The sequence below is a fragment of the Protopterus annectens genome, chromosome 6.part0, assembly GCF_019279795.1.
Source record: "Protopterus annectens isolate FY-2018-M chromosome 6.part0, PAN1.0, whole genome shotgun sequence".
NCBI lineage: Eukaryota > Metazoa > Chordata > Ceratodontiformes > Protopteridae > Protopterus > Protopterus annectens.
The window spans coordinates 1730987066-1731014144 of NC_056737.1; the positions used below are offsets into that span (position 1 = coordinate 1730987066).

At 43.3% G+C, this 27079-nt stretch overlaps 1 protein-coding gene across 1 annotated transcript in view; it reads left to right on the top strand.

Moving 5' to 3' along the window:
- Nucleotides 1–27079, top strand: part of ITGAV (integrin subunit alpha V) — a 1332605-nt gene that overhangs the window by 512065 nt on the left and 793461 nt on the right. The window contains exon 7 of the mRNA XM_044075123.1: nucleotides 11869–11914. Within this exon, the coding sequence (XP_043931058.1) occupies nucleotides 11869–11914 (46 nt within the window). The remainder of the gene's footprint in view (nucleotides 1–11868; nucleotides 11915–27079) is intronic.

Genomic DNA, 27079 nt, shown 5'->3' on the forward strand with positions numbered 1-27079 from the left:
GTGTCGAATGACAGACTACTATCAACCTGGGTCCCCAGGTCCCTGATAACTTCTTCTGTGCTCAGTGGATTGCCACCTATTTGGTAGCTAGGGGTAACCTTGTTTTTCCTGAAGGGTATGACTATGCATTTTTTGGCATTTAACTTTAGGCCGTGGCTCTGGCACCAGTTATCCGTTTCTGTGAGACCCTTCTGAAGGATATCTGTGTCAGATGTGTTTTCTACTATGGTGCCCAGTTTGCAGTCATCTGCAAACTTTGTCAGCCATAACCCTCCTGTGTTTGCTTGTACTTGGAAAAGTAGATGCCAAACAAGAGTGGGCCAGGACTGAGCCCTGTGGGACACCACTTGTGACAGGCTTTGAGTCTGACATGGCGCCAGCAGCTCTGACCCTGTGGGTTCTGTCACTCAGCCAGTTTGCAACCCATCTTGTGATGTATGGGTTGACATTTAAGCTGATGAGTTTTTCAATGATACCCGAATGGGGTATTTTATCGAAGGCCTTAGCCAGATCGAGGTAGGCTGTATGGACTGCCTTTCCCTCATCAATGGCTTTGGTGACTGTTTGAAAAAGTCAACCAAGTTTAAAAGGCATGATCTGCCTTTGACAAAGCCAAACTGGGTTGGATCCAAAGTCTGCAAATTCCCTATGTCTTTATTTATGAGGTCCATTATGATCCTCTCCATGGCTTTGCAGATAAGGCTTGTCAAGCTAATGGGCGGTAATTTCCAGGGTCGGTGGAGGCACCGCCTTTGTGAAGTGGTACCACAGTTGCAGTGCGCCACTCCTGGAGTGCGTATCCAGAGGTAAGACTTTGATTAAACAGCTGTCCTAGCTGTGGGTTTAATTCCTCATTGAGTTCATGGAGCACACAGCCGGGGACACCATCAGGTCCCATGGATGCTGTGTTTTTGCTTTGGAGAGAGCAGTTCTCACTTGGGCGCTGGAGATGTTTGGGGGCTGCAATCGTTTGGTATAGATATCTCTCCTTTTGGGAGGGGAGAAGTTTGCACTGAACCTGTCAGCCAGTATGTTGGCAATGTCTGTAGGATCAGTAATCTTCACATCATTTTGAACTAGCTCTGAGCATATCTGGGAGTTTCCTCCCAGGTTTCTAACATAGCTAAAGAAGGCCTTATGATTGTCTTTTGAGTCTTTAGCTATTTTTCTCGAAATTTGCTTTGGATGATTTTATGAGAGCTCTTAGTTTTTACTTATAGTGATCAAGGGTGTCTTACCTTTTAAGGATTTTGCTCTGTCTTGTAGTAGCTTCCTCCTTTTGTTGTAGAGTTTGTTTATGGCTGGGGTCCACCAGACTGGACGCTTGCCTTTGGTACAAAGAGTCTTTGTTTTGCTTGGGATTGCCTTATCCATGCAGTCCTGCAGGTGCTGGTAGAAGGCATTTGTAAGTGATTCAGCGGCTTGAGTACTGTTTTCCGCTGGCTCGGGGACTTAAAGGAGACCACACTAGTCTTTAGAAGTGTGAAGTCGGCTTTTGAGAAGTTCTTTACTGTGGTCTTTTTTATTTCAGGTGGGGGTGGGATGAGGACCTCCAGCGAGATTAGTTTGTGGTCTGATCTCACCAGTGAGGGGTACACCTCCGGTGTTGAACATTGTGCTCCCATGTTCGTGATGATGAGATCAAGTATGTTATCTCCTCTTGTGGGGATGGTGACTAGTTGTTCCATGGCATTTGAGTTTATGAATTCCAGGAACTTTTGGGCTAGGGTGTTTGGGCTTGAGTAGTGTTCCCAGTCTATATTAGGGTAATTGAAGTCACCTAGTATGATGGTGTTTGGTGATACATTTATCCCTCTAGTGTTTTCAGGAAGGCCATGTGAGGTTCCTGAGTTTGTGAGGGTGGCCTGTAACATGCTACAATTTGCAGAGCAGTCTTGCCTATGGTTAATTGCACCTGGATGGTCTCCGATGCATCGTGCGTTGCCACCAGTCTTGAGGTGTGGGTGTCCTTGATGAATATGGATACCCTCCTTTCTTGGTATTGTCCAGATTTTGGGGCGGAACGCATGATATGAGGTAAAACCTGATAGTGCTGGGGTGCTCTCAGGAGCCTTGAACCAGGTTTCTGTCACAGCACAGACATCGATGTTCTCCATACTGAGAAGGGCCTCGAGTGCGTGCATTTTGAGATTTAGACTTCTGGCATTGAGCAGCATTACCCTTAGTTTTTTTCCTTTTTGTGTTCTAGGGTGGTAGGTTTAGAATTTGAGCCTTGCCTAAAAAGGCACTATGGGGTGGCAAGAGCCTTTGCCAATATCCGAATCCCAGGGTGACAGGTGCAAGCCGTCCCTTGAGAAGCAGCGTGGCTTGTCCAGCATGTCATCCCAGGCAGACAGACACTGGATCCCCTTTGAATGACACCAGTGTTTAAGCCAATTGTTAAAGCTGATCATCTTATCTCTGTATTGTGGCATCATTCTTGGTGAAGGTAGGATACTGCTCAAGGTCAGGGTCATACCTGTCTGGGCTACATAATCAGAGAGCTCCTCAATGTCTCTTTTCATGTAGTCCAAGGAGGTACGTCTCAGGTCATTTACACCAGCGTGGACAATGACTGAATCATATTTGTACCTGCTGTTGAGAGACCTGAGTGCTTGCGTTATGTGGCGGATTCTAGCGCCCGACAGGCAGCTTACTGTGACCTTCTCCTTACTCAGTCTGGTGAGCGGGACGTCAGTGTGTCTGACTATGGAGTCACCAATGACTAGTGTGTCTGGCATTGTGTTTGGCCTTCAGGCTTGTTGGCTGTTGGTGAAGCACCCTCCAAGAGGAAAAAACGCTGAGAGAAGAAGGGAGCCACTTTTGAGATTTTAAGTATTTTTTCTCTGTTTATTTGCTAAGTTTTTCTGCATAGCTGCCTAGCTTGAGCATTTTCTGGCTTGTTAAACTTGATTTCTGTATTAGTAGCATTATTTAGAGCACAACCAAAAGCTGTTTGCTGAATTTCCTGTTTGCACTTAATTTTAAATCGTTTTTTTCTTAAAACTTGCATATTTTCTGTCCTTGACCTAGCACTCTTGTGTGGGGTCATTTACTGCACTGTTATAACTTGACCTAGCACTCTTGTGTGGGGTCATTTACTGCACTGTTATAACTTGATATTACTTGTGAACCTCTGCTATCTCTGTAAAAAACAAAAAAAAAAAATCTTGCTTTTTTCCCATTTTTCTGAGAGTTAAAAAAGTTCAGTTACAGGCTTGCTGTTCCTGAACTGTTTGAAAGTTTCTGTGAGGCCATTTTTGCTTGGGCTGAAGGAGGGTCTCTGTGTTTATCAGTGGCAGTGACTAACATTGAGCAGCTTCCCTGCCCCCCGGAGAGGTGGTTACTGACTTGAAACTGTAGTTTTATTGGCCACTAGGGGTCATTTCCATAACTCCTTCATCTTCCTCTCTTAAAACCTAGTTGCCTTGCTATTCCACCTGTTCTAGACATTGTAGATGATGTATTTTCAGAGTCCGGCCTGTCCCCTGACTCTTTACCCCCTGCACCTGCTAAGCCAGACAGATACTACAGGGTACCGAATTCTCATAAATTCCTATATAAAAACCCTACTGCTGACCCAGAAACTATATCTCAGGGTCCCAAAGGGGTTAAAGCTTCCACTGCAAAAAACCCTGTCACCTCTGATAGGGATTCTAGGGCTCTAGACAGATGGGGGAAAAAAGTCTACACTTATGCTACCCTGGCTGTGAGGGCTTTAAATTTTCAGTTTCATGTGCTTATATATCAGCAATACTTAATGTCACTGCTTAAACAGAAATTGTTGACAAATACTGAATGTTCAGAACAAGGAATTGCAGGAGTTATTGCATGCAGCTGAACAAGTGGGAAAGCATACTTTGCAATGTGGTTATGATTCACTGGAGGCCTCTTGCAGGGCCGCTGTTACAGGTTCTATTATTAGAAGGCATGCTTGGTTAAAGGAACAGAATCTGCCTGATCATGTTAAAGCATAATTATTAGATGCACCATTACCGCATGATACTTTGTTTGGTACTAAAGCAGAAGAGGTGTTGAAAAAAATGGAGGATAAAGCAAAATCCATGTAGACACTCAAGGATTTCTTACAGGTACAGCCACCCAGGTTTAGCAGGAATTAGCCTTTTAAAAATTGGTCCTTTCCAGTGTCGGACCACAAAGAGGCAGATACAGGTGTCCCAGAGCCAGTTCTCAGCCCCAAGGCTCATACAGGCCTAAACAATGGGGTGCTCCTACCTCCAAAAGCAGAGAAGACAAATCACAACCTTACAGGAAACCGTCCCAATGACTTTCCTCTACCAGATCCAAGCACTTTTCTTTTGGCAGCACCCTTAGAGGGAAAACTAGCACTTTTTTCATCAAATTGGCAAATGGTTACCCAAGACAAATGGGTCCTGAACATAGTGTCCCAAGGCTACAGGTTCCATTTTCACACTCTTACCAAGGTCAAAAGGTATGCCAGACCTGCCATACAATCAATGGACAGAGGCACAAAAACAAATTACAGCCCTCATGGACATGAGGGCCATTCAGCAAGTACCACAAAAAGAGCAGGGGCAAGGATTTTACTCCAGACTTTTCCTAGTACCCAGAAAGGACAAAACCTGGAGACCAATACTGGACCTGTCTATACTAAATACGTTTCTGGAAGTTCCAAAATTCAAGATGTTGACTCTACAGCAGATATTGCCCATGCTGGGCAAGAAGGCTTGGCTCGTAACTTTGGACCTAAGAGGCATACTTGCATGTCCCAGTCAGACAATCTTGCAGAAGATACCTCAGATTCATATCTGGCTCAATGCATTACCAATTTTCTGCACTGCCCTTTGGCTTATCTACTGCGCCCAGGGTCTTCACAAAATGCCTGGCACCAGTAATTGCGTTTTGCAGACAAAAAGGAATTCAAATATATCCTACTTGGATGACTGCCTAATTCAAGCAGAGAACAAAGACATTCTTCTAAAGCATCTGGCATTTGTAAAAAGATTACTAATTGGTCTAGGGTACACAGTAAACGAAAAGAAATCAAAACTAGTGTCCGCTCAAGAGATAATATTCCTGGGTGCAAGCTTAAATACAACTGCCCGGATGGCTTATCTCACACCAGACAAACAAAAGCAACTGACTGCTTACTTCAAGAAATTGGCAACAAAACCCCACTTATCTGTAAGGAATATCCTGCAGGCCTTGGGTTTCATGGCATCCTGCATTCTACTAATTCCTTATGCCAGACTGCATATGAGGAAACTACAATGGTATCTAAAAAGTGTTTGGACTCAGCATTGCCACAGCCTGGAGACCGTAATTGCACTCATTCCCTGCCTGCAACAGGAGTTTCGATGGTGGGCAGAAGCCTGTCACCACAACAAGGGTCTGCCATTCAGTTTACCCACAGCCAGACAGACACTGACAACCGATGCATCGGATTATGCCTGGGGAGCCCATATGGCAGGAAAATCTATTCTGGGCACATAGCCTGCAAACCAGATGCATCTTCACATCAATCAAAAAGAGATGCTAGCTGTTCAAAATGCCCTGACAGCTTTCAAGGACCTGCTTCATCCAGGACAGTTACTGATAAAGACAGACAACACTACGGTCATGTGGTACATAAACAAGCAGGGAGGTACACACTCCTACTCCCTCTGCAGGCAAGCAAGCAGGGAGGTACACTCCTACTCTCTCTGCAGGCAAGCAATGACCTTATGGGACACAGCATTGACTTTTAAGTTCAACTGCAAGCACAATTCCTGCCAGGAAAAACAAATACTCTGGCAGACGAACTAAGCAGAAACCTCATGGATCCCCACAAATGGAAACTGGATCCACAAGTCTTCAGCATGATAATAAGGAAATGGGGATGCCCAGACATAGATCTATTTGCCTTCCCTCACAACTGCCAATTGCACAGATTTTGCACAAGGATTTATCACAAGCAAGCATGGAAAGTGGACATCCTATCCTTCAGCTGGAAAAATCTAACAGTATATGCTTTTCCCCCACTGCCTCTCCTTCCCAGGGTACTCCTAAAGGTCAGACAAGAGAAGCCAAAAATGATACTGATTGCACCAGACTGGCCACGCCAGCACTGGTACCCAATCCTAGAGAGCTTGTCTCAAGGTCCAACATGGATATTGCCTCAAACTTCTCACTTGCTGACCCAACAATCAAATCAGATCCTGCACAGCCAACTCAGAACCTTAAATCTGGCAGCATGGCAGATAATGTAGCCATTCATAGTTTCATAGTATAGTACTAGGCTATCTGCCCTGGGGCATTTGTAAGCCTAGCCATAGTGATGTGGCTTTTGCCACCACATGAAATGGTACAAAAAATGTACAGAATAAATTTAGAATACTGTGCCTGTGTCTAGTAGTGACACAATGAAGGTTCCCTTGTATAATAGAATTAGTTTACTGTGCCCCTGTCTAGCAGTGACACACGTGACCCCTGGGGTAAACTTACGATCTCCCATCCACTCATCAAGATTTCTCTTGAAGAGAGTCAGTGAGGGGCTCTGCCTAATACGAACTGGGATCTTGTTCCAAAGCATGGGAAGCCTCTGGGTTATGAATCTATCCCTCCAGCATGTCCTATTCATACTTGTGCTGAGGTTTAAGTCTTTAGCTCTCGTGGTCCTGATGGATTTGGATTTTTTGAGGTGGAGCATGTCCATCAGATCCTGATTGGACATGGCCTTGAACGTCAGGCAGAGATCACCTCTGAGCAGGTGGTATGCTACTGAATAGAGCTGAAGTTTCTTTAGTCTGGCAGAATAAGACACATGTTGGAGACCCTTGATCCTCTTGGTGAGGTACTTTTGTGGTCTCTCCAGCTGTTGCAAATGCCGGGTGAGGTACATACCAAATGGGGCATTGTACTCAATCATGGGTCTGATGAGTAATGCTGCTCAATGCCAGAAGTCTAAATCTCAAGATGCAGGCACGCGATGCACTCCTCAGCTTGGAGAACATCGACGTCTGTGCAGTAACTGAAACCTGGTTCAAGGCTCCTGAGAGCACCCCAGCGCTACCAGGCTATACCTCGTATCATGCTTTTCGGCCCCAAAACCCGGGCCAAACCACAAAGGGAGGGGGGAGTGTCCATATTCATCAAGGACACCCACACCTCCAGGTTAGTAGCAACACATGAAGCATCAGAGACCATACAGGTGCAACTAACCATAGGCAAAACTGCTATACAACTGGTAGCATGTTACAGACCACCCTCTCAATCTCAGGATCCCCACTCAGCCTTCCTGAAAACATTGGAGAATATGAATGTATCACAAAATACCATCATACTGGGAGACTTCAACTATCCAAACATAGATTGGGTACATTATTCTAGCCCGAATACCCTAGCCCAAAGGTTCCTGGAATTCATAAATTCAAATGCACTGGAACAACTAGTCACCTCTTCCACTAGGGGAGATAATATACTAGACCTGATCATCACAAACATGGGGACAAAATGCTCCACACTGGAAGTATACCCTCACTAGTGAGATCTGACCACAAACTAATCACCCTGGATATACATATCCCACCTCCACCCCAGCCCAAAAGACCACAGTGAAAAACTTCTCAAAAGCAGACTTTACTCTTCTTAAGACTGAGATGGTATCCTTTAAGCCCACTGTGCCAGTGGATACCACATCCCACAATGCTGAATCCTTCACAAATGCTTTCTATGGACATCTCCAAGAATGCATGGATCATGCAATCCCAAATAAATCCAAGCCCCTCTCCACCAAAGGCAAGCGTCCTGTCTGGTGGACCTCAGCCATTAACAAATTGTATAACAAAAGAAGGAAACTACTGCACGTCAGAGCAAAATCCCATGAAGGGAGGAAGACATCTCTGATCAACATTAGCAGAAAACTACATTCTCTCATAAAAACATCCAAGGCCAACTTTGAGAGAAAAATCGCTAAGGGCACTAAAGATAACCACAAAGCCTTCTTCAGCTATGTTAGAAACCTGGGCGGAAACCCTCAGATATGCTCAGAGTTAGTTCACAACAACAAAAAATACACTGAACCCACAGATATTGCCAACATTCTGGCTGACAGGTTCAGTGCAAATTTCTCCCCTCCCTCACCCCCAAAAGAAGAAATACTTATCCCAGCTGAATGTAATCTCCCTGTCATCTCAGATGTCCAAGTAAGAACTGCCCTAAACAAAGCTAAAAACACAGCATCAATGGGACCTGACACTATCCTGGGTTGCGTGTTACGTGAACTCCAAGAGGAGCTAAACCCACACATAAAAATGCTATTTAACCTTAGCCTTACTTCAGGATATGTACTGAACACTGGCGTACAGCAACAGTGGTCCCACTCCACAAAGGGGGTACCTCTACAGACCCTGGGAACTACCGCCCCATAAGCTTAACCAACCTGGTCTGCAAAGCTATGGAAAGAATCATTATGGAACTCATAAACAGAGACATGGGGACCTACAGACACTTGACCCCACCCAGTTCGGCTTTGTAAAGGGCAGATCCTGCCTTTTGAACCTGGTTGACTTTTTCGAAACAGTCACTAGATCCATTGATGAGGGCAAAGCAGTCCATACAGCCTACCTGGACTTGGCTAAGGCCTTCGACACAATACCCCACTCAGGCATCATAGATAAGCTCAACAGCTTAAATGTAAGCCCTTATGTCACTAGATGGGTTGAAAACTGGCTAAAGGACAGAACCCATAAAGTTAAAATCTCTGGAGCAATGTCAGACTCAAAGCCAGTCACAAGTGGTGTCCCACAGGGATCTGTCCTGGGACCCCTCTTGTTCGGCATTTATTTCTCAGATGTTAAAGCAAACATGGGAGGGTTGTGGCTGACAAAGCTCACAGATGACTGCAAACTAGGCGCCATAGTCGATACACCAGCGGACACATACATCCAACAAAAAGGCCTCACAGAAACGGACAACTGGTGCCGGAGTCACGGCCTTAAACTAAATGCCAAAAAATGTATAGTCATCCCCTCTGGGAAAAACAAAGTACCCACAAATTATCACATAGACAGCAACCGAGTACGGAAAAAGTAATCAGAGACCTAGGGACCCAAGTCGACAGCGACCTCTCATTTGACACCCACGTTGCCAAAGTGGTTAGAAAAACATTCTACCTTGCACACCTCATCATGAAGGGATTCACATCCAGATCCAAGGATGTCATTGTACCCTTTCAAAAGCTGTTATGGATGTTATCTTGGAGGCCAGGAGGCCCAGTACCAGAAAATCTTATGCAGAGAAATGGAAGAGATTCTGTGTTTGGAACCAGGAACAAGGCATTGACACGTGTGTACCAAATATCCCTCAGATTTTACAATACCTAACTGAGATGCTGAACAAAGGCCTTTCTTTCTCATCAATTAAGATTCATGCCTCTGCCATTTCAGCCCATTACAATACGGAACCACCTATCTTTTCTCATCCTTTAATAAGGCAGTACCTCAGAGGGGCCAAAAACATTAGGCCTCCAAGGAGAGCACCAATTCCGGCCTGGGACCTCAATTATGTTTTGGAAAAACTCACACTGCCTCCTTTTGAGCCAGCATCAACAGCAGATATAAAATTCTTATCCTGGAAAACAGCTCTGCTCCTAGCAATAACCTCTGCAAGGCGAGTCTCAGAGTTGCAAGCACTCATGGCTGTGGAACCTTTCATCATTTTTCATCCAGACAGGGTTTCTCTGAGGACAAACCCTACATTTATGCATAAGGTGGTGTCCAGTGTGGCCCTAAACCAAACCATTCACTTGCCTACCTTTTATCCAAATCCACAGAACAAGGGTGAGAAAATTCTGCATTCTTTGGGCATACACAGGCAGTTACGCTTCTACTTGGACAGAACTAAATCTTTCAGAAAGACTGAGCAACTTTTAGTGTCATATGCTGCAGGATCACAAGGAAAGGCTAAGGAAAGGCTATCTCAAAACCGACTATTTCTATACGGATAGGCCATTGCATCAGTTTCTGCTATTTTCAACATGGCACATCAGTGCCTAAGGGCATTAGGCCTCAATCCACCAGAGCAGCAGCCACTTCAGCAGCCCTCCTCAGAGGAGTACCAACCAAAGATATATTAGAGGCTGCAACTTGGAGTTCAGTGCACACCTTCACAAAGCACTACCACTTATCTCTTTACTCTAAGTCCAGAGCAGGCTTTGCCACTGCAGTTCTGCAGGGCCTCATAGCCTCTCCTAATCCTATTTAGCCCAGCCACCCATCCTCAGCTTTGGGATTCAACCCAAGAGTAATGACTGCAAAAGTGAAACACGATTAACATAGTACAGTTGTGTACCTACCATAAATGTAGATGTTCAAGTGTATTCACTGTTGCAGTCCAGGTTACCCACCCACCATCCCCCTTTTCTTTGCTGGGACTTATCTGCACTTCTCTATCCTATACAACCTATTTGGTGTATTTGCTTGTAGATGACGGAAATGTTATTTTTTGTGCATGCATTTTTATTGGCATATTTTTCAGCCTACCAATTTGGGGGCACCTGACATCTGGGGCAAGAAAAACTGAAGAAAATGGCGTCGGCTGTATCTTTTATACCCCTGGTGCACTGACGTCAGGGAAGAGGCGATAGCAACCGACGCCGGACCAAGACTTTGAAATTCTGGCCGACTGAAGGTAGCCTACCAGCAGGATAACCCAAGAGTAATGACTGCAACAGTGAATACACTCTAACATCTACATTTATGGTAGGTACACAACTGTACTGTGCTTTGACAGCACAGGGACAGGCATTTAGTACGGGTATGTGTATTGTGTGTGGGAGAGTAAATGTGGGGGAGTGCTTGTAGCAGGTTATCGCCACAGCCACTGTTAACTTCCACAGGAAGTGCTGTTCTGCATTCACGATAGTAAATGGCAATTCAGAGACAAGCAGATTATTTGATAATGAGGTATATCCTCATTATGGCTAACATTTCTGAATCGCAAAATACCACATTGCAGAAATGGGGTCTTTTTACTGCAGCCGTTAAAGTGGTGGGGTGCTTTCTGAATCCCCAGGTATGTTTTACCACATTTATGAGTTTATTTGTACTGCATACTAAACTATTACACAGAATATACCTAGAAAATGAAAAATTGTGTTACTTAACCATTATGTTTCTTAATTTAGTTTCTTCTTGGACAGCAGTAACAAGTGGGATTCATATGTTTCAGTTCTCTGACTAATTAGTTGTATTATGGCCATTAAGTGTATTGATACTTTGCAGTGCTCCCTCTGTTTACCAAGTACACTTTTTTTTATAATCAATCTTTTTCACATTCCACTACTTCTCACCATACCAGCTTCTGGTTCAAGTCACAATTTCTTCTGACAAGCACAAAGTAAGATTCATGGTTTTGTCAGTTCTCCCACTAGTTTGAGAAGCTCATAGCAGGATTGATGCACAACATTGGGAGAACTGGAAAGCAGCAGCCTGATGTGGCTGTACATAGGTATGCTAGTTACGTCTGGTACACCAGGTTCTTTAAAATGTGAGTAAAGCCAAAGAACAAGGGATGAACTCTGTCCTCAGTTGTCATCTGATGTTTTATAAGTTCAGCAGGTAAACCAGTACCAATTTGTGCTGCACATTGTTCATTATTAAATCTTACTTAGAGTTTTAATTCTGACTTTTTCCTTCTTCAGTACTTTGATGTGGCTTTCGGCTCCATAATATTGTATAACCTTGATTTTGGACATTATGTAGGATTACCTTGATTTTGGTCGTTAAGTATTTTAGTAAAACTAAACCACGGCATATACTTTTACACTGTGCAGATTGTAAAATGGCTTGTATGTTTTGCTCTGTTTGAGACTGTATTTCTGTAATATTCATATTTTTGTTCTTCTAGTCAGAAAGAGTACTTCTTGGAGGACCTGGTAGCTTCTACTGGCAAGGTAACAAAAACAATTTCTTGAACTATGATTCACATTACATGAAACTATAATTCTTAATGGTTTGGTGATGTAGGCATGGTATGCCTCACCACCAAAACCTGATTCATGATCTTGATGGTAGTTTTTTTTTTTTAATTTATAGCACTAATGTTGTACCAATGTTGTATATTTCTTTTAGTAGCTATGAACATTTTTAAAGGTCTTGAGTAAAATAATTGCATCTGTGAATTATTTATTGTGCTGAATAACACTGAGAAGTGATTTGTTTTTTTTTTTTTTTTTTTTTTTTTTGTGAAGTGGAATCAAACACCAGTTGACACTTTGCCAGAGTAGGGACATTACTTTAAGAGGTGCTACATCCATTATTTTTAAAGTAAAAAAGTAATATTTTTCCTTTTGAAATATAGTAGCAATTAAAACAATGCACCTCTATTCCTGATACAAAATGCAGTCATCTGAACAGTCTATAATGAGGTGCCTTTGTAACATATGCAGGATTGTGTCCATGATCTGGCTCACACCTCCACTCAGTAGTAGATAAGATAAGCTGCCCATTCATTTCTTCCAACCTCCTTTCCTGGTAGTAGGAGGCAAGCATTGTTTGCTGATGGGATTTCATATGGGGATGGTGTGTGTGTTATTTTCTGTGAGCCGGGTCGCTGTTTTTATTATGTGAGTTGTTGTGCACATACAGTGAAGCACAGGCCTTTCCATACACCGCTCATTCATGTTTCTACATGGTCACTGCTGCTGTCAATAATGTGCTGACCAGCCCAGCTTATATTATTCTGCAGTGGGTGTCTGCCTTCCTGTCCACACCAGGAGTTGCTTCCTAAGCCGACTTCCTTTGAGATATACTTGTTGGTAATGGACACTTAGTCCCACCTCTCCCTGGCCAGTTACTCCACCACATCTGCCCACTACTTGACCTTAGCTCAGTGGTACATTCAGGGTTTTAGCCCTTCAGGGCACAGAGCCAGCATTGGTAAACTTTACTTATAATCTTTCCCAGTTGGTCTGATTGCTATCCAGGGCTTCTGCCAGGGGAAGACATCAACAAGTTTACAGTCCCCTGCAACGTCTGACATGAGACTGATGATCACAAAAAGCCTGTGGTCCACTTCTCATCATGGGGATAGTGGTACTGTTTTGATTTTGGTAAGAGAAGAAGCAAACGGACATTGATTCCCAGCTGTGTGAGGCTGCAGTGAGATAAGCACAAGTGTAATGTCCAGGTAGTAGCTAATAGGTGAATTATCACTGCTCATCGTTCTTCACAAACTGTATCTGTCTATTCAATACGTACAGACTACATCTCTAAATGCTTCATCCATAAGTCTTAAAGGTCTACTATAGTAGTGTCCCTTCACCCCCTGAGTACTACACAAGTTCCAGTTCATAGGTTGGTACTAGCCTATCGGCCCTAAGGCCTATAAAAGCCTAGCCATAACAATTCCCTGGCTATTTATTCCCACACTATTTACTTCCCTGGACCCCTGTCTAGCAGGGTGACTGACATGATCTCCGGGGTGAATTTCCTTTCTCCCATCCAATCATCAAGGTTCCTTTTGAAGAGGGCCAAAGAGGCGCTCTGCTTGACATGTATGGGCAGTCTATTCCAGAGTCTGGGGAGTCCCTGGGTCAGGAACCTATCCTTCCAGCATGTTTTGTTTATTGTGATGACAAGGTTTAAATCCCTGGAGCATGTGACTCTGTGGGATTGGGATTTCTTTAAGTGTAGCATGTCCAACAGCTCTGGGTTTGACATGGCCTTGTATGTTAAGCAGAGATTGCCTCGGAGTAGACGATATGCGACAGAGTATAGCTGGAGTTTTTTAATCTGTCAGCATAGGTCATCTGCTTTAGGCCTGTGATTCTTTTAGTGAGGTATTTCTGCGGCCTTTCCAGTTGTTGCAGATTTCTTGAGAGGTACATACCAAATGGGGCATTGTATTCTATAATGGGTCTAATGAGGGATGAGTACAGTGGGACAATGACCTCCTTTTTTCTGAATGAAAAGCCCTTAGTGATGAGGTGTGCCACATAGAAGGATTTCCTGACTGTTGTGGCAATGTGGTTATTGAAGGCGAAACCGTTTTCCACCTGTGTCCCTAAGTCTGTTATCAAACTTTTGATGTTTAGTGTACTGCCACCTATGTGGTAATTCACGGGTACATGTTTTTTCCCAAAGGGGATAAATATATATTTCTTGGCATTGAGCTTGAGCCCATGGCTGTGGCACCAAGCATCTGTTTCTGTAAGGCCCTTTTGTAGAGTATCCACATCATTTGGGGATTCAATAATGGCTCCCAGTTTGCAGTCATCTGCGAACTTTGTTAGCCAGAGTCCCTTAGTGTTGGCCTGTACTTCAGAGAAGTAGATGCCAAACAAGAGAGGTCCCAGGACTGAACCCTGAGTGACGTAGGGATTAATGCCCAGCTTAGTAAGTTTATCTATGATTCCAGAGTGGGGGGGGGTGTCAAAGGCCTTGGCAAGGTCCAGATAGGCTGTGTGGACTGCCTTACCCTCGTCCATGGCTCTGGAGACTGATTCAAAGAAGTCAATCAGGTTCAGGAGACAAGATCGGCCCTTCACGAACCCAAACTGGGTGGGGTCCCATGTTTTAAGGTTGCCAATGTCTTTGTTTATAAGTTCCATGGCCTTGCATATCAGGCTCATCAGACTGATGGGGCGGTAGTTCCCGGTATCCAAGGTGAATCCCCCCTTGTGGAGTGGGATAACTGTAGCTGTGCGCCATTCAGTGGGTATGAAGCCTGAGGTGAGGGTATGATTAAACATGACAATTAGGTGAGGTTCATAGGTAGGTACAAGGCTATCTGCCCAAAGTCATTTATAAGCCTAGCCAGAATGTGTTGGCTTTCGCCGCCCCCTTAGATTAGTTCCCTGTGCCTCTGTCCAGCAGAGCCACTGAAGTGATCCCCGAGGTAAACTTTGTATCCCATCCACTCGTCAATGTTTCTTTTGAAGAGTGTTAGGAAGGAGCTCTGCCTAATGTAGATTAGGATCTTGTTCCAAAGCAGGGGAAGTCTCTGGGACAGGAATCTATCCCTCCAGCATGTCCTATTTATTGTTGTGGTGAGGTTCAGATCCCTAGAACTTGTGGCTTGAGGGGATAAGGATTTTTTTAGGTGGAGCATGTCCATCAATTCTGGGTTGGACATGGCCTTGTATGTCAGGCAAAGATCACCTCTGAGTAGGCGGTATGCAACTGAGTACAGCTGGAGTTTCTTCAGTCGGGCTGCAAAGTGCATCTGTTTGAGGCCAGTGTTCCTCTTGGTGAGGTACTTCTGTGGTCTTTCCAGTTGTTGCAGGTGTCTTGTAAGGTACATCCCAAATGGGGCATTGTACTCTATGATGGGTCTGATGAGTAGAGGGGCACAATGACCTCTTTTGATTTGGATGCAAACCCATTTGTGATTAGGTGGGACACATAGAAGGATTTTTTAACCACTTTGGAAATGTGATTATCAAAGGTGAGATTACTATCTACTTGGGTCCCCAGATCCCTTATTACGTCTTCCATATTTAGGGGACTACCCCCTATGTGGTAGTTTGTGGGTACTTTGTTTTTTCCAAAGGGGATGACTATGCACTTTTTGACATTTAGCTTGAGGCCATGATTTTGACACCAGGTATCCATCTCAGTGAGACCCTTTTGGAGGATGTCTGTGTCAGCTGGAGAGTCAATTATAGCCCCTAGCTTGCAGTCGTCTGTGAACGTGGTCAGCCATAGTCCTCCTGTACTTGCTTCTACCTCTGAGAAGTATATGCCAAACAGGTTTGGTCCTTGGACTGAGACCTGGGGAACACCACTTGTAACCGGTTTAGAGTCGGACCTAGCTCCCACAACTCTCACCATTTGGGTTCTGTCTGTGAGCCAGTTGGCAACCCATCTTGTGACGTAGGGGTTCATGCTCAGGCTGGTGAGCTTTTCTATAATACCAGAATGGGGAATCGTGTTGAAGGCCTTAGCATGGTCTAGGTAGGCTTGTGTGTACCACCTTTCCCTCGTCTATAGCCTTGGTAACTTTCTCAAAGAAGTCCTCCAGGTTTAGGAGGCATGATCTACCCTTAAAGCCAAACTGGGTAGGGTCCAGTGTTTGGAGGTTCCCAATGTCTCGGTTAATGAGTTCCATGATGATGCGCTCCATAGCCTTGCAGACCAAGCTAGTCAGGCTTATAGGGCGATAGTTCCCGGGATCTCTTGTGACTCCACCTTTGTGGAGTGGAATAACTGTTGCTGTGCACCACTCTATGGGTATGTAGCCTGTGGAGAGGCTGAGTTTGAAGTGTGCTTAGGTGAGGGGTTAGTTCATCTTTGAGCTTGTGTAGTATGCAGCCTGGGACACCATTTGGTCCCATTGATGCTGTGTTTTTGGCTTTGGAGAGGGCTGCTTTAACCTGAGTGTCTGTGATTTCAGGGTCTCTACATTCTTCTGGTATGGTTATGGACCCTTTTGGGGGTGAGGGGGGGTGAAGTTTGCGCTGAACCTGTATGCCAGGATGTTGGCGATATCAGTCAGTTCGGTGTATTTTTTGCCATTCTGCACTAACTCCAAGCAATTCTGAGCATTGCCACTTAGATTCTTGACATAGCTAAAGAATGCCTTGTGGTTATATTTGGAGTCCTTGGCAATTTTTCTTTTAAAGCTCGCCTTTAATGATTTTATGAGGGATCGTAGTTTCTTGCTGATACTGATCAAGGATGTCTTCCCTTCTTGGGATTTTACTCTTTTCTGTACTAGTTTCCTCCTTCTGTTGTATAGCTTGTTTATGGCAGGAGTCCACCAGACTGGTTTCCTTTTCTTGGAGGAGTGAGTATTGGTTTTGCTTGGGATGGCACGATCCATACATTTTTGTAGCTGCCCATGGAATGCATTGGTAAAGGATTTTGCAGCTTGGACAGTGTTATCCTTCAGCATGGGGGCTTTGAAACTTTCCACCTTGGTCTTAAGTAACGTAAAGTTTGCTTTTGAAAAGTTTTTCACTGTGGTTTTCTTGTCCGGGGGTGGGGGCAGAATATGGATATCCAAAGTGATTTGTTTATGGTCAGATCTTACCAGCGAGGGGTGACCTCCGGTGTAGAACACTGGTCGCCTATGTTGGTGATGACCAGGTCCCCTCTGGTGGGAGTGTTGACCAGTTGAACCAGGGCGTTTGAGTTTATAAATTCTAGGAAAAGTTGGGCAAGGGAGTTGAGTAGTTCTCCCAGTTAATGTTTGGGTAATTGAAATCACCCAATATTAGGATGTTTGGTAGGACCTTTATGTTTTCCAGTGTTTCCAAAAACACAGAATGGGGGTCCTGGGACATGGTGGGTGATCTGTAGCAAGCTACAATTTGAATAGCATTTTTGCCAGTTAGTTGCACGTGGATGATCAATGAAGCATCGTGCTGTGCCACTAACCTGGAGGTGTGGGTATCCTTGATGAATATGGATACGCCCCCACTTTTGTGTTTTGGTTTGGGTTCTGTGGCCGAAATATATGGTATGAGTTGTAGCCTGGTAGTGCTGGGGTGCTCTCTGGAGCCTTAAACCAGCTTTCTGTTACTGCACATATATTGATTTTCTCCATACTGAGGAGTGCCTCAAGTGCGTGCATTTTGAGGTTTAGACTTCTGGCATTGAGTAGCATTACCCTCAGTTTTTTGTTACTTGTGCTATTTACGGCGGTGGGTTTGTCTTTTGAGCCTTGCCTAAAAAAGGCACTATGGGGGTGGCACAAGCCTTGGCCAGTATTTGAAAACTTAAGGGTGACAGGTGCAAGCCATTTCTAGCGAAGCAGCATGGCTTGTCGAGCATGTCATCCCAGGTGGACAGACACTGACTTTGACACCAGAAACTTAGCCAGTTGTTGAAATCGAGAATTTTTTCTTTATACCCTGGTATCATTCTTGGTGAGGGCAGGATGCTACTCAGGGTCATACCGGCCTGGGCTGTGTGATCAGAGATCTCCTCCATGTCTTTTTTCATGTAGTCCAGGGAGGTACGGCTCAGGTCATTCACACCAACATGGACAATGACAGAGTCATATTTGTACTTGTTCTGGAGTGACCTGAGTGCTTGTGTTATGTGGCAGATCCTGGCACCTAACAGGCAGCTAACAGTAACCTTCTCCTTATTCAGCCTAGTGAGTGGGATGTCAGTGTGCCTGACTATAGAGTCACCTATTACTATTATGTTGGGTATGTTATTTTGCCTTAAGGGCTGTGATTGCATGGCACACTGGTTTTGTGAAGTATGTGTTTCATGGTTTGTGTTGGGGGGGGTGGAGGTTGCTTGGATGTTTGCTTTGGAGGTCTCTGTTAGTTTTGTAGATTTTTATTTAGAGTCTCCGAGTATGTTTTCATGTATTTGTGTGTTTTTTTCCAGGTGCTGGTTTAATGGGTCTATGTAAGACTGTGCTGGTGTGATGCAAGTATTTCTCTTCTCCTCTTGACTGTCTGATCCAGTCTTGGGTTGAGGGAGCTTAGCCTCTAGTTTGGCTGTATAATTGCATCTCTCGCATGTATTAGTGTTTGGTGGTAGGAGGAGAGCGTTGTTTTTGTACATGAAGCAATTGTAACATTGCCTCAAAATGCCCAGATTCACCAGTTGGACTGGAGAGTGCACCTGAAACTGCCCTTTGGACATGCCTGGATAGATACAATGAACTGTTTTACTGGATGGCTGGTAATGTCGAATAGAGAGCCTTGTCCTTTTGTACAGTACAGGAGGGTCTAGTGCTTGGGTTTATAAGTGCTTGCTATATGTTTTGAGCAAGTGCTGGTCTGAGAAATGAATGGCTTGAGTGCTTAAGTTGAAAGTTTGTCTAGTTCCAAGGGAAAAATTGAAGAGGTGACTTTGTGGAGCCGGGAATAGTTGTACCCTAGCTAACCACCGCTATGGTGCCAGTTCATTTTGTAGTTCGTGTAGTACACAGCCCGGGATGACATCTGGTCCCATGGATGCTGTATTCTTACCTTTGGTGAGTGCGTTTTTTACCTGTGTGGCCATTATTACTGGAATTTGGCAATCCTCCAGTATTGAGATGGGCCATTTAGGGGTGGGGGGGTGAATTTGGCACTGAATTGATCTGCCAGGATATTGGCAATATCCTTGGGATCAGTATATTTAATGCCATTCTGTTGTAGCTCAGAGCAGATCTGAGCATTGCCATTTAGATCTTGAAATAGTTATAGAATGCCTTGTGGTTGTCTTTGGAATCTTTGGCAATTTTATTTTCGTAACTAACTTTGGAGGATTTTATGAGGGATCTCAGCTTCTTACTGAGGCTGGTAAGGCAGTTTTTTGCATCCTGGGATTTTCCTCTTTTATGCAACAGTTTCTTCCTTTTGTTGTAAAGTTTGTTTATGACAGGGGACCACCAGATTGGCTTCCTTTATTTGGAGGAGAGCATCTTGGTTCTATTTGGGATGGCACGATTCATGCATGCGTGGATGTGCTCGTACAGTGCCTTAGTGTAGGACTCGGCAGTCAAACTTTCAGTTCCTGTCTGTATGGGTGTCATGAAGTTTGTAACTTCTGACTTGAGTAGCATGAAGTTGGCTTTGGATAAGTTTTTATGGAGGTTTCCTTACTGGGGGGTGAGGGAGGGATGCGGATGTTAAGGGTGATTAGCTTATGGTCTGACCTGACCAACGAGGGGGTGATCATATGTGTGGAGCATCAATTTCCCTTGTTGGTAATGACCAGGTCTAGGATATTGGAGCCCCTGGTGGAACTATGAATTAGTTGATCCAGGGCATTGGAATTTATGAATTCCAAGAATCGTAGGGCAAAGGTGTTAGTACATGAGTAGTTTTCCCAGTTAATGGCAGGGTAGTTGAAATCACCCTGTATTAGGGTGTTTGTATATTAATATTTTCCAGTATGTTTAGAAAGGTGTAGTGAGAATCTTGGGGCATGGTGGGGGATCTGTAGCAAGCTACAATTTGGATTGCAGTCTTACCTAGTGTTAGTTGCACCTGGAGAATTTCAGATGCATTGTGTTGGGCAACTAACCTGGTGGAATGAATATCCTTGGTGAATATGGACACTCCTCCATCTTTAGTGTTTCGATACTGGTTTGGTGGCCGAAAAGTGTGGTACGAGTTGAGCCTGGTATTGCAGGGGTGCTCCCTGGAGCCTTGAACCAAGTCTCAGTTACTGCACAGATATCAGTGTTCTCCATTTTTAGGAGTGCCTCAAGAGAGTGCATTTTGAGGTTTAGACTTCTAGCATTGAGTAGCATTACCTTCAGATTTTGCATGCTTGTACCTGTTATGGTGGTGGTTTCGTCCTTTGAACTTTGCCTAAAAAAAGGCACTATAGAGGTGGCAAGAGCCTTAGCCAGTAACCTGAATCCCAGGGGTGACATGTGCTGACCATGTCTGGCAAAGCATCGTGGTCTGTCGATCATGTCATCCCAGGCAGACAGATACTGGATCCCCTTAGAATGACACCAGAAGCTTAGCCAATTGTTGAAGTCAATCATTTTGTCCATATATTGTGGTATCATTCTGGGCAAAGGCAGGATGCTACTCAGGTTTAGGGTCAACCTGCCTGGGCCACATGATCCGAGAGCTCTTCCATGTCTCTTTTCATGTAGTCCAGGGAGGTATGTCTCACGTCATTCACTCCACCATGGACAATGACAAGAGTCATATTTGTACTTGTTGTGGAGTGACCTGAGTGCATGAATTATGTGGTGGATCCTGGCACCCAACAGACAGTTCACTGTAATTTTCTCCTTGTTCAGCCTGGTGAGTGGGACATTAGTTTGCCTGACTATAGAGTCACCTATGACTAAAATGTTAGGTACATTGTCTTACCTTAGGGGCTGTTGTTGGGTGGCACACTGGTGTTGTGAGCTATGTGACACTTTGGTTGTGATTGGTGTTTGTTTGCGTTTCAGCTTCTGAGGTCCTTATTGCTTGGGCAGGTTACAGTTAAGGGCCTCTGCCTATGTGGATTTAGTGTTGCTATGTGTGGGTGTTGGTGGTGTGAGTTTAGAAGGACTATGTGTTGCTTGAGGTGTAGTATGGGTGTTAACCTTCTCCTCTTGACTGTCTAGCACAATCTTGGGTGGAGAGAGCTTTGCTTCCAGTTTGGCTATGTAAGTGCATCTCTCACAGGTTGTAGTGTTGGGTGGTAGGAGGAGAGGGTTGTCTGTGTACATTAGCCAATTGCTGCATTGCCCCAGTATGCACAGATTCACCAAGTGGACAGGAGAAATCAACGGAACTTGACCCTTGGACATGCCTAGTTTGGTGCATTTTTGAAAAGTACAGGAGCTGTTTTTCCTTACCTTAGCAGGGTACTTTGGAATTATAGGCTGTTTAGTGCCTATGATTAATTTCTCCTTATTAATAAGGAGAGTTGAGTGCTTGTATCATTTTAAGGCTTCCTAATGCTTTCCAGCAGGTATTAGAGCAAGTGCTAGTCACAGGGATGCTTAAAGGTAAGATGAAAAAAAAATGGTTTATCCTAAACACTGCAGTGTGCACTAGAAAAGTAGGTAACTTAAGTTTTACCTGTCTAAAAAGTTAAGTTTTAGTGGAGAGTCACTATTTTTAAAACAGCAAGATGGATTGAAAGGGGGTGATCACTTTTGTATTCCGGTATTGTGGAATACAGTAAAATGGCCAATAAATTTAAATAGTTGAAGGGGTGTGATTTCACAAAATGATAATTCTGTGCTTACTCACACAAGCCAGTGAAAGCAGAGAGGAAATGAGATATGTGGTCAAATTAACATAAGAGGCAGGCAACTAGAAAGACAGTGGTATTTAAGAATACGACAGTGACAGGGTAGGGGAGGTGGGGAAAAATTTCTGCCTGACTAACAAGAGACAGAGCTGTGGTGTGTTTTGAAGTTTTAGTATGCAGTTAAAAGCAGAACACAAACAAAACACAAGGTAAAGAAAAATCACAGCACTCAAAATATTAAAAGGCAATAAACTATTACAAAATACAACAAATAGAAAGCAAACCAACTTTTCCCTCACAGCAAAGTGTAGCAGAGTCTGGGTGAGCCTTTCCAATAAAGCTCTGAAATGTTTTATTTTACCCCTTAAATAGAAGGTTTAGTTCCTAGCTCCCCCCCCCCCAGTTAACAAATGATTAACGTTAACTGACCTCTTCTATTTTATGAATGAGTCCTTAATTGATCAGTTCTAATTTCTGCCTGACTCAATTCTAATTTCTGCTCGACTCAGAAGAGAGAGAGAGCTGTGGTCTCTTTTGAAGTTTTAATATGCTGTTAAAGCAGAATGCAAGTAAAACACAAGGTAAAGAAAACAAACCACAGTATTCAAAATATAGAAAGGCAATAAAGTAATACAAAAATCAGCTTTCTTAGGACCTTGTCATATGCTTTCTCCAAGTCTAAGAATGCCCAGCTGAACACTGTCCTCATTCCTAGCTCCTTCTCACTTATCTGTCTCACTGTAAACATTAGTGCAGTTGTGCTACATTCTGATCTGAATATAAGCTGCTCCTCTCCCATCTTACTCTCTGCTACTCTGTGTATTCATTCATCAGTCACCCTTTCTAGAACTTTCATGCATTGTGACAGGAGTTTGATACTTCTGTACTGCCCACAGTTTTGACTGTCCCCTTTGTTCTTGTACAGTGGCAACTAGTATGCTTTTTCTGCAGTCATCTCCGATGCATGAATGCCATCTGGAGTGATTTCTCTCCTGTCTCACACAGCATCTTGCTCATAACTGCTGTGCTGTCATCTGAGCCTGCTGCTTTCCTTGACTTCATTTCCCTAAGTGCTGTTCTTACTTCTTCTAGGGTGGGCTCCTCTTCTTTTATCATAGGCTGTATCTGGCGCAGTACAGCTTTTGAGGATTTTTCTTTATTTTGAAGCTAGGGAAACTACTCTTTCCATTTGCCTTCGATGTGCTGTGGACTAGTGAGTAGGTTGTTGCTGGCATCCCTTATGAAAGATGTCTGATGAATGTATTCTTTATCTTTCTGTCTTTGCTTGCAATCTGATAGCTGTTTTGTGCCAGCTAGTGAACCACTTTCAAGAAGCTGGTAGAGTGCCTCTGATGCCTTGTTCTTTATTACAACTGCTCTGTTAGCCTCTTTGTTAACTTTTTCCTGTACTTCTTTCTTTTGCCAACTTCCTGAACTTTGCATTCTGCCACCAGCTTTCCTTGTGTACCTTATTTGCATACCTTGTTTGGTTACATACCTTTTCCATTTTATTCACATATGTTGTTTTGCTTGCAGCTGACTGACAACCAGTGGTTTATGCTGTGAGCAGACTGTTTCATTGGGATGACTTTGCAATCATTGGTTCTATCCCAATGCCCTTTCCTTACTAGAAGGAAGTCTATTGTATGCGATCTTGAAACTGTTTGTCTTGCTGAGCCATGTGTTGGTCGCCATCAAGCAATCTGCCAGGCAGAAGTCTGAAATATCTTCTCCGTAGGACAGCAGAGGCAGAAGAAAGGCATATTTCACTACTGTCTTAATGAAGAAAACCCCACAGAAGCTGTACTGTCCCAGACAATAGCCTGCAGTGAAAGTAGAGTTTATGACTAGTGTTCTATCCTTACACTGGAGTTTGATTGCCATGAGTCTGTCACTAATTTTGGTGATATTCCTCACTATCTTCTGAAGCCTCTCCCTCACCACAATTCCTACTCCATTTCAAGTCTATCCTCCCCATGAGTAGTAGACTCTGGATCCCAGGAAAATGGCTGCCCTTTTATGTTGTCACCTGGATACAAAAGATATCTATTCTCTTCCTCACCACCCTAAGTTCCTCGATGTTTATTAGGATAATGACCACTGGGGCCTTTTTAAGCCTAAACATGCATCCAGATTCTTGGACAAGTTCTGGTCCCTTGGCAAGTGTAAGCAGAGGCTTCAGGGATAAAACCTTTACATGCACGGTCCTGGGAGAGGAACCATTTACAGGCTGCCTGTGTCCATTAGAGACATAGGTGTCAAACAGGAAGTAAGTTTCCTATTCCCCATCCATTAGTCCAAGTTACGGTTGAACTGAGTTAGGAAGGAACTCTGCTTCACATGGATGAGGGAACCTGTTCCATAGATGGGGTAGCCTCTGGAATACATACATGTTTCTCTAGCAGGTCCCGTTTATATCACACGCAAGGTTTAAGTCTTTGCAATGAGTTATTCTGGTGCTGTTTGTTTTGCAGATATGCAGAAGTCCATCAGTGGGGTCCGATGGTACCTTGTATGCAAGGCATAGACCCCCTTTCAACAGCCTGTAGGAGACAGAATACAGAGCTAAGACTTTGAGGCAGTTTTCACAGGACATGTTATTTATGCCCTGTATTCTTTAAATTTGAATGTCTTCCACTTCCATGCATCCTGTCAGTGAACCTATATTGAGTGTAGCAATCCTTAGTTTGTTTGTCAGGTTGATTGGTATTATGTTCAGCTTTTGCTCAATGGTGCTATCACAGATAGCTCAAGCTGGGCAGCTGGACATGGGCCAGCCAGTAGCATATCGACCAAGGTCTACTGGGCCTTATGGTGGGTACATATAGCCATCATACCATTAGCATGAGTATCTCACTTAGGTCAGAGTAGGCTGGGTCCTCATCCCACTTGTCACTCGCAAATACTTATTCCTGTTTTTTTGGTGTCATTAGTCAATGTGACCAGATCACCTAGAGCCAATTTTTACTGTGGTTCTCACATCCCACTTTACAAAATTGAGCAAGGTAGCAAAAGGATTTAATTAGTAAGGAGAGTCTGTGCACTGGAACATGGAGTTGTTCTATAGAAAATAGAATCCTAAAGAGACCAAGAGGGGAAAATGATGCACCAGCTGGTAGTTCCAAGGGTCTACTGACAGGGACTTCTAGCCATAGCCCATAATATTCCTTTTCCAGGCAGTATGGGTATAAAATGCATAAAAATGCTTATTGCAGAATTTTTTTATTGGCCAAACAGTGTGAAAGATGTGAGCGAGTACTGCAAAACTTGTGAGCTGTGTAAAAAGGTTGGAAAGTTAAGAAATAAATTCAGGATGTATCCAACCAGAAAAGCACAATGTAGAAGGTGAAGCTCAATGGACAATAAAAAGGCTAGGCTTGTCCATCAAAGAAGAGCAATACTAGGTAGAAATCGCGAAAGTTTTCTACCATGTTCTCAAACACTCAAACTGTCAAAACAACAAATCTAGTAAATGTAACCTCAGGTATATCCTGTACCCAAAATTTTCAATACTTTTAAAGGTTTATCCTGAAAGATCAAATAAGTCAGCAAGGGGGTGTGGAGAAGCTGTGTTAAGCTAAAGTAAATGTAATTACATTTTCTAAAAAAAAAAAAAAAAATCTATTAAATGTAACATCAGTTATATCCTGTACCCCAAATTTTCAGTACTTTTAAAGGTCTATCCTGAAAGATCAAAAAAGTCAGTAAGGGGGGTATGGAGAAGCTGTGTTAAGCTAAAGTAAATGTAATTACATTTTCTTAAAAAAAAAAAAAAAAAATACGGCGCAAATCTTGCAGCATTTAAAAGGTACAAGATTATAGATTGGCAAAATGGTTTCTAGTACTTTGAAGAAGTGTAAAATTGCTTTCAGTGGTAAGGTGGCAAAATTGTTGAAACAGGAACTATATCTGCTTCACAAATATGCAAGCATTTGCAGTGCCTAGATGCATTATGTGATTTGAATGCTACCCTACCCCCCTCAAGATCTAAAAGACACAGAATAGGAATGGCATCTTCCACTGTTGCATCTAAACACAAATGAATGTCTTAGAGTCTTTTCAGAAAGAGAAAGACAGTTAATAAGTTGCACTCTCTTACTTCTGGCTCTAGACATTAAGACTACATCTCTAAACAACGCTCCTTCTGTCTGTGGAATCGTGCATTAAGACCGAGACAGAAGATAATAAAAATTCAGTGGATCTCTTCAGCTACTAGTAGAAATAGCGCAAGATAAGCTGTTAGACTTCTACTTTATTTCTATTTGTTTTGGACTTCCTGAATGTTGAAGGCTGCCAGTATATTTAATTTCTGCTTAAGTTTATAAGTTTATTTAAGGAGTTGTATTATTCAGTTTTAAATGCTTGTGACTTACTAGTTTAAGGGTATGCACATCTGAATGGTGTGCTAATAACTAATGGCCTTTGCCTTCTGAAAAGTAATTGATTAAGCTATTACCTACTATACAAATATTTAATGACTGACTTATTTTAATGGCAAAAAGTAACTGCATTGTTTTCATATTTTAGTGTGACTAGCTGGGGGCAGAGTTACTATAAAGAAGAAGGGCTTGTGTATTGGAGAGATATCATTAACTCCTCCCAGAAATGTTGTGTGCCTGTGCTTGTATGTGAAATAATATTGTTTAAGTTTCAATTATCGTTGCTAAGACTCTACTGGGAAGGCAGTGAGCTTAGTCCAAAGGGGGTGAAACCCTGAGAACCAGTGATTAAAACTCTTATGTGCAGCTGTACACCATAAAGCTTATAGATGTGGCTATTATCCAGGGCAACAACATGTTTTACCATTCTTTCTTAAAGCCCAATCACTACTTATGGTTTTGTTTAAAGTGTTGGTGGCACAACAGGTGAAAAGAGTCACCTTTAGTGCAGAAGACTATGGGTTTGATTCCCACATCAGGTAGCTGGATTGCTGAAACTGCAGTGCAGCATGAAAGGAGTGGTTTACTCCTGAGTGTGTCATCCTTGAGATGAGACAATAAACTGAGGTCCCATCTGCTTGAGTTGATGGTAGCTTCAGCTGATGCAAAAGATCCCATTGTACCTATCAAAAAGAGTAGAAAAAATGTCCTCAGTACAGTAGCCAAATTTCACATAGTAGTATAAATACCACCTTGGGTCTACCCCAGAAAGAAGACATTAGCCTAGTGAGACTAACCTGGTCAACAAGGGATAAAGAAAATAAATTATTTTGTGAGAGAGGTAGAGATTTAAAGCCCATACTGTCGCAGTTATGCTAGCAAATTTTGACAAATTAACAGCCTCACCAAGAATTTACCTTAAAAATATCCAGTTCCTTCCTGACTGTTTAACATCTTAGGGTCCACGTTCTAATGGACAACTCACAGGACTAATTCTGCCTAGAGAAGAATCTGGAGTCTGTCAAGTCTGTTTCTTTTCATAGGTTCATAGGTAGGTACTAGGCTATCGGCCCA